This window comes from Lepisosteus platostomus, chromosome 13 (genome assembly GCF_059453375.1).
Source record: "Lepisosteus platostomus isolate fLepPlt1 chromosome 13, fLepPlt1.hap1, whole genome shotgun sequence".
Lineage (NCBI taxonomy): Eukaryota > Metazoa > Chordata > Actinopteri > Semionotiformes > Lepisosteidae > Lepisosteus > Lepisosteus platostomus.
In genome coordinates this window covers 34,344,569-34,356,572 of record NC_142623.1, presented here as the reverse complement: position 1 = coordinate 34,356,572, position 12,004 = coordinate 34,344,569, and the positions used below count along the sequence as shown (strand labels likewise).

Sequence of the window (12,004 nt, the reverse complement as noted above, 5' to 3'; positions counted from 1 at the left end):
ACAAATACAAACACAAATACTGTATATTAGGAAGCAAGTACATAAAATGATAAATGAATCATCCAGACTTGGGAGGTGTTTACTTGGACTTCTTTTTAATTATTCAGTGATGTTCTTTTTTTCTTTTTTATATCAATTCAGCCCAAGAAAAATGTATGTAACATTAAAGTGCACACAGTAAATTCTTTAACGGGGCAGACATTTCAACTTTAGTTTTTATTAACTAAATTATTTTAATTAAGGACAACCTATTGGTACAAAATGTGTTTAAGGGATGATAAGGCTCATGCATCCTAAACCTGCTCTGCCTGATGTTGTCCTGCTGCCACCAGCCTCTGTTCCTCATTAATATCTCTGCCGATTCCTCGCAAAGCTTGTAGTGGTTCAAATAAATCTTCATTTGTCTGACATTCTACCTTAGCATGCCTTAGATTATTGAATTGATTCCAGTAAGCATCTTTTGCAAGTCACAATCCTTTTTTGGTTGTCTTTTCAAACAATGAATCACTTTGCATTTTCATTGTCAGGTATCCTTAAATACATTTTGTATGATAACCGCACAAACGCACTTTTACATTCTCAGCTCTATACTTCTACACACACCTACCGATAAAAAAAAAAGAAATGATGACTTGATTTCATCTTTTTTTTTGTGTGCTTAGACCAAATCAAACAAACAATAATCTGTCAACATATGCAGCGTAGCAGGACTAATCCTATAGTTGAAGAAAGATAATATAATAGGTGTACACATGTTTATGTGATGACATTTTATAGAATCCCTGTCCAAATACTTTTCCATGAACTATATTCAAAAGGGATCTGGAGCCTGAAGAGAAGCAGGAAAGTAAAATTTTGATTAAAACAGGCATGCTAGGTAAGCTACATCCTTGGCAGGTAAATGAATGACTCATCTGTGCAAGACAATTATGTTTAAGCCCTAATTAATCAAAGCCTGCTCAACTTCCAAAAATTTAAAAAACCATTTAGCTTCAACAAGTAAATCCATCCAGGCACCTAATTAGCCGATTTTCTGAAAAGGTGGCATTTTTCATAAGATTTGTTTAGTGCTGTTTTTTTTTTCGTTCCTATTTTTATAATGGCTAAGAAGAAAGATGAGATCACACTTACAAAAAGGTAAAAAAAAACATGAATAAGGCTTATTGACAAGGGTTTCATCTTAGCTAATAAGACTAAAATGCAGTACAAGGGGCTGTCTCAAGTTTCTGGATAAGCATACTGGATTTACACCAAAGCAGTCTGGCTCAAATCCCATTAACAATGCAACACAAATTTTTCGAATTAGCTTGAGAAGTCACACTCCACATTGAATTACCTTGTAGCAGATGTTTCTATACTTAAATGGTGTGCCTTTAGTGGCTCTTCCATTTTGTGAGGAAGTCAATAGAGGGTGCTATCATTACAGCTTTGTACTGTATCTGACCAGTCAGTCCTGAATGTAATCTAGGTTTGGACTTCAAAAGATCAAGAACTGTAAAGGTACTTTTCTATTTCTACATAAAAAGCGAAAACAGTCTCATATATAAAAGATGGTTTTCTATTTAACTTTTATACTGTAGGTAACTGTTTCTAATGACCTAGATTGATTTAATTGTGACCAGTTAATGAGGTGATTTGTTAAACTAAATAATTTAAAGATCATCTGGAGCAAACATTAGAATGCCCTTAAACCCTAAAGCACCAGCTTTTCCTTAATTTAACAAAGTACTTACAGTAGTTGATCAATAACTTGTGTTTAAAAACAGTGATTTTTAGGGTGACCTTAAATTGGACTGCTGCTCTCCTGGACTAGCTAGGGCTGCAGACCCTTGTTATGAAACACATTCCAATATATCATAAATAAACACTGATTTGTTAGTGATCAGAATAAAACAGGTTAAGAGATTATTTCTAGCCCTAATTCATCTCATGAGAGATTCATAAACAAGAGAGAAAAGTACTGTACAGTATAACTTTGGAATACATTGCATAAAAAGGCAGAAAGGTACTATATCCAACAAACACCAAAACACATAGCCTACAAGACAAAAAATGGCAGAGACAGGAGAGAACAATTTAAACACCAATACTGGCACTGCAAGAGGTCTTGACTGTCAATGCAAGAGGTTTCTACATTGCAGATCAAAAGGAAGACGATTAACTATAGTAGGGGTGTAACCCTGGTGTCCTGGCCAAATTTCCCATTGGCCCTTACCAATCATGGCCTCCTAATAATCCCCATCTATGAATTGGCTTCATTACTCTGCTCTCCTCCCCACTGATAGCTGATGTGTGGGGAGTGTTCTGGCGCACTATAGCTGCCGTCACATCATCCAGGTGGATGCTGTACATTGGTAGTGGTGGAGGGGAGTCCCTATTACCTGTAAAGCGCTTTAAATGGAGTGTCCAGAAAAGTGCTATATAAGTGTAAGCAATTATTATTATTATTACAGTATTTGAGGTGACAGCAAAGAAAGCCAATGTGCTCAGCAGGAAACTTTGCAAAGTAAAAAAAAAACAAAGTGCAGGACCATTGGATGAGACTCAGATAAACAGTGCTCACACCATAGGATGCCTGGTACTGCTTCACCAACTTCAAGAGCCTTAGTCATTGCAGGGATCACATCATGTGGAAAAGCTAGTTTCTTTTTTTCCCTCTTCTTCAGTGGACAATTTACTGTGTCTTTTATAATTTTAACAAAATGTTTCCAAGCTGATGAAAAAGTACATAGATATTCTGAAGAGTATTTAGCTTTAGAGAATTTTGCTTTAGTCAGTAAAGGATTCACGGTATTTTTATAAAGATCTGCATATGATCTCCTAGGCAACTATTAAGTGCCGTTCAACACAAGAAATAATAAAAATGTTGGACATGTCAGTTGACACATCAGTCAATGGCATATTTAAGATTTTGTACATATTTGTATGTAATACTATACATGACTTTATTTTAAAATCAGGTCAAATGAAAATGCACTCATTCATGACTAATAAACAATAAAATAACATGAATATGGAAAAGATATTTAAACATTGAGCCAACAGTGACCTCGCATATGGAAACAAACAAGCAAAAACAGAATATAAAGTCTTGCCACAGCATAAAATATAATCTCAGGTTGTGAACAAAAAAATTTGAACAATTCTATAAAAAGTATGAGCTGTGACAGGAATAAATATTGACATTTCTATCAGAACTTAATACAAAGCAGCTGTGATCTGTGTATCTGTAAAAATAATACACATAAATACAGTAAGGTGTCATACAATGCGGCATGCAGCATGTGTGCATATACTGTATATATATTTCCTTTTTTTTTCGGACTAACCCTTGTGAGACTGAGCTGGAGCAAATCCAGTTGTCTATCCTTTCTTTATGATCTCTCTCACCCACGCTGGTTAATTTGCAGCACTGGGGGTTAGAGATTCGGGCAGAAGCATTGTGTGTGGAAAGCTAAGTCTCTTTGCTCCATATCTTGTCAGACTACCGGCAGGGCTGAGGTCGAAGGTTGAAGCAGGCTATAATGTGACATGGTCCGAAAAGAAAAGGAGTCCTCTCCTGAGGCAATACTTAGTTCCAGGGTTAGAAGAAATCAAGCAAAGATTTTTCTATTATTAGTTTGACAGGAGGAGTGTTGGACAGAAAGTGTCTATGGGTAAACACTAAACTAGATATTGGCAGAAACACTAATTAAAAAATGCAAAAAAGTTAGTATATTAGCACAAAACCCCAAAAACGTTGCTCTGTATAGGTGCAGCTATTCTATTTATGTCATATTGGACATACCTTTAAACAAAAGAAAATAAAATTAATCTCAATATTCCATCTTTTTTTATTTAGCATATTTTGGAAAATTATTACATACTACATACTGTATAAAGAACATGTTTTACATATGATTTTAATGGGCTGTGGTGAATTACAGCTACGGAATATTTTACAGAGTACAACATAAAATGAAACATGTTCTCTGAGAGACAGCATGCAACACAAAAATGAAACCAGACAAATAATCTAATGTTGGCTGTTGATCAAAACACATTCGCCCTTCAAGGGCTCTGTACTAAAGGAAAACAGAAAACAATGCCATGGATTGTGATAGGTGCAAACATTTCTATAGCTTCTGATGCTAATCCAAGGAGGGCCCTAATATTAAAAAAACGTTTTGTTTTTTTTCGGAATGTGGAGAATGTAAGAGGGAAATAAAGGAAAACTGTACATTAGCCCTTGGCAAATTACTCTACTGTATATAAAAAATATACAGTAAAGCTTTGTCCAGCTCTATCTTAGTCTAGTAAGATAAGAGAATTTATAAGAAACATTTAAATATATTCAGCACATTCGCAAATAGTACAAAAAAACAGCAGAATACTGTTCCTGAAAATCCAGAGACACGTGCTGACACTCGTACTCCAATATTCATTTTTAGGAGTAGAATTTTAGAAAATGCCAAGAGAAGAAACGCCTGCAGAGTTAAAGCCCTGACTCACAAACAGTACATGCAATCTGAAGTGACCTTGCAAAACCTCACAAGGTTCATGAAATATTGACAGCTGTTTGCATGTTCTGAAATACATCTGTGGAGGAATCTGCAAGCTCCTAAATCCTATTATGCAGTTTATAAGATGACCCCGGTATGTCATAAAAGCAAAGCCTGCACAATCAGAAAAAGTCTTTCTGCCATTAAATGATGTGTTTGAAATCTTTGCTCTTGATTATACCGATTTACCTCCTTAAATCAAAATGTGATGCTGCACTGTGGGCAGGTTTCGATAAAACTCTGAAAGACTTGCTTGTATACAGATGCTTAATCGCACTCACCCAAGTGTACTCTTCACACTTACTTTCTACCGACTACAGAAAGAGCAACACCACTCAAAGCAAATAGTAAAATACGTACAGTACATGCACAAGCATTGCTATTTTGAACGCGTCTCAAAGAAGTGTTTGTTCATAATAGCCAATTTTTTAAAAAATACTTCATGAATAATGGCACATCCCATGGCACCACAACTCAGAGTCAATCAGCTCTGAAAATGGGAACATAAAAATACCTGGAGAGATTCTTAACAATGTCACATAATCTCTTGAAACAACAATGGACATGTCAGAAAGAAGTCAGAAAAAAAAAAACCTTCCTTTCAGAGCAATGATAGAAAGGGACACCAACTGTCAACAACCTGTATTCCAGCCAAAGAAGTTTAAAAATGAGATATTTTAGACAGCACATAAATAAAACAGGAGATTTTCAGAGTGTGTGTGTCTGTCTGTAACTTATATATTGTGTAATTTTGTATGCATAGTGCAAATGTTTACTTAATGTCTAATGCCACCATTCACATATCTACTTTATGTGCTGGACTAGAAAATTGTGAAACTACACTACTAAAATGAAAATTAAAAAAGTAAGACAGAGATCTCAACCTTCAAAAATCATTTCAATCAATTTTGAGTATATTACTGTTTTTATTCAGTACCTTCAGTACAGGATTTTCTGTGCTAGCAGGGCAGTTCAAATATAATAAAATCTGAGAATCGTTGCATATACACTGTACAGTATATACACTGTATGGACATAGGTATGCTTTTAGATACTATATCTCAATATGTAAATATTGTCAAATTTGCCAAATCAAAATTAAGACAAAATGAAGACTAATAATGTAATGTCTCTTCAGCAGGATAATCTCAAATACAATAAATTCAAATGATGAAATCTTAAAATTATTTTTAACCATAGCTGTACAGTAACAGTAGAAATATGAACACCAACCAAGACTCTGCAATTAATTTTGTAGTTTCAGTTTTATCAGCTATTTCGTTACAGAACATAGACTAGTTTTAATATTACTGCTGTCTCAGAGTCATTTTAACCAGACACCCATGAGTAAAATAATCATTTAGACAATACAGGGTCCGATGGTTTTAATGCACTTCAAAGATTCACAAGTATTAAAGAGAAGGATTTACTTAGGATTGAAGAAGTTTTATCATCATATTAAAGGAAACTAAAATCCTGCTTTTAAAGATGAAAATTCTGTATATACGAAAATGTTTTATATTAAAAAAATATATTCCTGTGTATATAAAATGTGTATTATGTGTACACATAATATTAGAACATACAGAATGTAAAATCCCCCAATGAATCTTTCCTAATTTATGATTTCTACATGTATCATAGTTCTTCATTTTGTACAGTGTTGCTTTTAATTTATGAGTATCATGATTTAATACACACATGGTAATGTATATCATAAACATTCACCTACAACTATGTAACAATCTAATAATTGAGTACTAGAGAGTGAAATTGTTCATATTATTTCATATTTTATGTTGGTCTTTTAGAAATCTTAATCCTAATCTCCTTAATCTTTTTTATCCTGAATAAAAAGCAAACTTTTTGTGGTTAGTTATTCATTTTCACATATAAACTGTTTTCCAGAAAGTACCATTTAGATCCTTTCAAAACATTATTGATGTCTGCCTCTCTTTTGAGTTTTATCGACTCAAGAATAAATGGGATTCTGCTACATAAATTGAATTTTCATATTCTCATTTGTTTTTTCCAGCAACTGTCCACCAGCAAACTGCTGAGTGATCTATGTCAATCATGTACATCATGTATCTAGACACATGAGAAGAATGAATAATTAAATGTACAGAATGCTGGACTGGCAGAGAGCTGTCCAGCAGTCTGTAACAACTGTCATTTTCTTTTACATTTTATATACTGTACATGAATGTATGCAGATTGCTCTGAAAATAATGGTTCAATATACTATACTGTGTATCATATATGTAATTAATATACATACTGTAAATAATCAACCAGCAAGTATTTCTTGTCAAACAAATCGTATTGTATATATTTGCAAACTCCTGCAGTAAAATAGAAAGATTTTAATCAAATAATTCATTAAATGATAATTGCATCCCTAATTACCATAACACCACAGAAGTTCAACAAGTATTAGAAACAAAAATAGATGAGTGATTCTGATGATTCACTGTTACTCCTACTGCACCTAATAATAACCTATAAACAACACCAGGTTGCAAACCATGGGAGACTGAGCTGTTTTTTACCCACCCAAGCTCTGGAATTTTCTTCCCTCCTCTATTCCAAATATTCCAACTCAGCCAAAAACTGTTCTCTCTTTTTTATTTATTTTTCTGTGCCTTAGTACGCACTGTGTTTTTATTCATTCTATTTTGGTACAGCAACATCCTTGTATTGTAACATTTGTGAATTGAGAAGCATGGAATAGCAATTTATAAGCAAAAATCGATTTAATTTCATATTTAATGTATCTAACCGCCTTTACATCAACAAGAAGTACAATTCCTACCAACAAAGTTTGCAGCTAAGTATCCAGCTAAGCAAGGTGTTTGCCTGTTGATCCAACTTAAATATGGTAATTTCAAGAGTTGTGGATGCATATAAAGTATTCCAAATTTAGTAGAATATATTTTACAACAAAGCAAATGTCAACACCATTTATACCATCTAATGTATAAATATATTTCCTAAAAATTAAAGTGTTTTATTAGTCATTTTATTTTTGTCTTTTAAGCTATATATACAGTACAGTATATAGTGTAATGAATCATTGATCATTTAACAATGTAAACAAATAATATTATGGTATAACAACAACAACAACAACAACAATAATAATAATAATAATAATAATAATAATAATAATAATAATAATAATAATAATAATATGTGATTATACATAATATATATTATATAATATATTTAATAATATAATAATATATAATATTATATGGTAATATTTCCTATTTGTTAAAGGCATTTGTTACACACAATCTCCAATAGCTTCAAAGTAGTCTTAAGCAATAAATAATATTCATTACTAACAATGCCTCTGCTTAATATTTTAAGCATATATATTATTATTCCTAAATATTGCAGTTAAATGGGGCAATACCTCCATCCAGGGATTGTATTCTTTCTTGTGTTACATTAGATGACAAAATGTTGCAAAACCTTCACACACTTTAATATGTTATGTATTGCAAAGTACAAAAAGAGGTCGAGTTTGAATGATTTGTAGAGCAATTAGCTAAAAATGCAATTATCAGTTTACAGTTTGAAAAAAAAGCCTTTTTAGGAGGTGTTTTCTCATGTGTTGATCTGTTGAATACTTGGATAAATTGTAACTGTCAAATACAGTACCCCTGATGCCGCTGTTCACAGCTTCACAATCACTTGGTTAAAGGATTTAAAGTTGTTAAGATTTCTGATTTCAATGAATTAAAACTTTTTTTCTTTCAAAATGGCAACAGGGTTAAGTCAATATGAAAGCTAAAATGAATATGAAAGCTAAAATAATCATGAGTTTAATAATTTTCTACAAATCAAGGTTTAAAATACATTCCTAAGCACATAACCATGAAATAAACTGCATAGAGCAAAATGATGATTGTTGTAACCTAAATAATAATGCTCATTATCTGAAAATTTTTTAAAATACATTAGTAAACTGGCAGTACTATAAAAGTAAAGACATAACCCTTTACATTTATGTAACATATTTTATTTGCATGTTTTTTGCTAATTATTATTTCAAATTTTATAAGTATGTTTTAATCTGATGTTGAAGAGTCATTCTACTCGGCACAATTCAGCCTTATATATTATGTTGAATATTTATGAGATTATAAAATTTCAAGTTAAATGTGTACAGATGTATTTCGATTCTCAACTTCATCAATATGTCTAACCAACAGCACACCCTTTTGCAAGTATATCCCTGCAGACAAATTATCGACAGCAGAAAATACGTTATGTATTTTTAAATGAAAGGTGTTATTGAAAAATTTTTTTCTTCATAATAGTGAATAATTTTCAAAGCTGGGGGGCACTGAAGCCATCAGAATAAGGGCCTTAATGAGAGACGCATTGATTTTTTCCCCACACTAAAACAAGTAGATCCAAAACAAAATCCACTTACTTAGCCTGAACAAGCATGAACCCTTGTTGCTACTGTACGTTAGCTCTTGGGAAGGTGTGCTTAATACTGTCCTGCAAACCTGATGAGAATTTGCCTGTGGCTACTGCTGGGTAAATGGGGGACCAGAGCTGGGATACGTCTTTGTGGGCGTGGTGCTGTAGAATCGACGTACCTGATTCGTCGTCGGACTTGTTCTCATTTTCAGAGTCGGTCAAGGTCAGGGCCGAGTTCTCCCGACTGGAAAGTCCGGAGCTACGACGGGATTTAATCCCCCTGCCCCACAGCCGGATGGCGTGCTCTGGAGACATGGCCCCCTCGGTGTCTGAATCGGCATCGGAGCCCACGCTCAACGAATAGCCGCGATGCAGCAGTCCGATGTCTGAACAGTAGCCGCTCTGGTGAGGGGTGGGCTCGCATATTCCCAGTTCAGCCAGAGTAAAACTCCCTGCAACACCACAGGAGGAGGGAAAAATGGCATGAACGCGTTTTTCTGTAAAACACTCCATGACTTTCGTTGTTTCTCTTATAACAATTGTTTTACACTGGGATCTTCTGTCTGACCCAACTGAGGTAAATATGTCATGTGTTCAGTTCTTTATTCAGTTAGGGACATTCTGGAAAAAAAAAACTTGTTAGTTTTGTCTTTTATTCATCCTCACCGCATTAATAATGCAAGTTCCCTCCTGATCTACAGAACAGGAACAACTTTTGCCAACATCTGATTTGACATATAAGAACAAAAGTTCAGTTATCACTTCATGATTGTCTCAAACCCCCCTTAAAGGAATCAAATAATAATGAGTTGTACATGAGAAGGGTTATTGTTAAAGACTATGGGAGAAAGTGCTGCAGTACTATCTGTTAATCTATGGAACAGCAGTTAATTGTTGATCTTAATTGTTCTCTCCTGAAATACTGAATAGAGTAGATTATATTGAAAAACAGAGTTACATCAATTACCTTATCTACCTGCTTTTAAAACCAACCTAACATTTCACAGCCAGATCTTTCAAAACTTTACACCCCACAACAATACAGTAAAATTTAGATTTAAAACCAGTGTTTGGCTGCAAATAAATGGATTAAAGCTCAGAGTCTGTGAAAGACAGTTGTAGGAGACACTAATGAAAATAAGGAGGTGGAGGAATACGTACTTGGAAAGAATAATGTTCAAGAGAGATTACAAATCAAAACACTTATCCTGGTTTGTCTACATTCTACAACCAAGAACTAAATTACCAAAGGAAATGCCTTTTTATGGTTTTAAAATAAAGCTCGATGACAAGATTAGTAAAGAAAGTATTATGCCTCAGTCACAAGTAATGTGATATATTAATTTGAAGAAAAAGGTAAGATTAACTTGTAATATTTAGGCTTACCTGAATATTTTATTCCATTTACAAATCATTTTATAAATTATACACTGCTAAAATATAATGTCAGATGTCATTGACAAAACAAATATCATGGAATGGTCAAAAATAATCAGAATTAAACTACTCCAAAGGAAATCAATAAAGCACATTGAAAGTTCAATTAAATTTAAGACGAGAAAAAAAAAACAATTTAGGGGAAAGAAACAACACATTTATTTTTTACTAATTAAACCAGTTTTGTTGTTGCAATCTCTAACAATCAGCCAAAATAGGCATTCATTTAATTAACAGTTTGGGAGAATCTTTATTATGGGAATATGAACTCATAATAAAAATCAAACAAATTACTGTACTTCAATTTTGATTAATGTACAAATCCGTGTACAAATATAATAAAAATTAAAACTGCTTCAAACTGTCTTACTGTACTTTACTTACAGCCATTGGAATGACAGCATTTGTGCTGGGTTCAGTGTTTTATTTCTGGAGTTTCAAAATACCTATTCACTAGAATTTTTAATATACAGAAATAATCTTTAAATTTACATACAATAAAAAATACAATGCTTGTATAAATATACTGTATGTACATTAAATGTTGTTTGCATATTTTAAAATACACAGCTTTGGTTCTTTCAACAATCTTTTTTATTTTATTTTTTATTTCTCTTTAAATTCCCTCTATCATATTTATGTATTATATTGTATATGTATTATTGTAAATACACTCAAGGGTGCTTAGAAAGTTATTAATCTCCAATTTCAGAAAATGAGACACCGCTCCCATTGCTCCAAAGTAAAATCTATCTTGACAACATTCAAATGGACAATTCTTTTTTTTTCTTTGTGTTTTTGTGTACTGCACACAAGGAATCTAAATTCAAGGACAACATAATCTTATTTTAATACAGATAAAAAATTTGCTACTGACTTCACACCATATTTCTGGTGCAGGAGAATAATGAACAAAAGGAAACTTCTGAGTGTTCTGTATTTTAAAAGCACTGGTATCAGTTATTTTTCATCACTTGTGTTGTGGTCTGAACTTTACTCACCACCCTACTATATACAGTATACACATATAAATTGGTTTTGCATAAAAATATGAATGCTCTATTTTAGATTTTAATACATAATTGAGTATTCCCCCAATTTATTACACTGGAAACTTGTTTGGATTATTTATGCTGCATACATGAGAGAAGGAAATTGAGGCCAATTGGGGCAAGCTTCGCTAGAGCTAGGATAAGCAAGAACATGGTATGACTCTGTAATTATTGCAGAAAAAAGAAAAATACTGTGTGAAATCAATTACATCTGAGATGTAAAAAAAAAATGATATGATGCTGGTCACGAATTTCCTGAATTGCTGCAAACTTGTCAACAGCCGTATGAATATGATTACTGTACCTGAGCCAAAATACTAAATCAGATTATGTATTGTGATTAAAATATATCAGCAAAATACTCAGAATATTAAGTGACATTGGTGTCTTGAAGTAGCATAATGAATACCTAATTGAATGAACTATAAGGCCAGGAAAGGGAAAGAATGTAGGACAACATTTGAGATCAATATTTGCTTGAGTATACACAGTGAACTAGGTCCATGCCATTAAGTGGTCTACAAGTTAGGATAC

At 33.1% G+C, this 12,004-nt stretch overlaps 1 protein-coding gene across 8 annotated transcripts in view; it reads right to left on the bottom strand.

The window, feature by feature from the left end:
• The window catches only part of LOC148650471 (teneurin-2-like), a 413,744-nt gene that overhangs the window by 291,839 nt on the left and 109,901 nt on the right, over positions 1-12,004 (bottom strand). For all 8 annotated transcript variants that reach the window (XM_088604296.1, XM_088604299.1, XM_088604298.1 and 5 more), the window contains one exon: positions 9,161-9,433. In XM_088604296.1, coding sequence (XP_088460422.1) covers positions 9,161-9,433 — 273 coding nt within the window. The remainder of the gene's footprint in view (positions 1-9,160; positions 9,434-12,004) is intronic.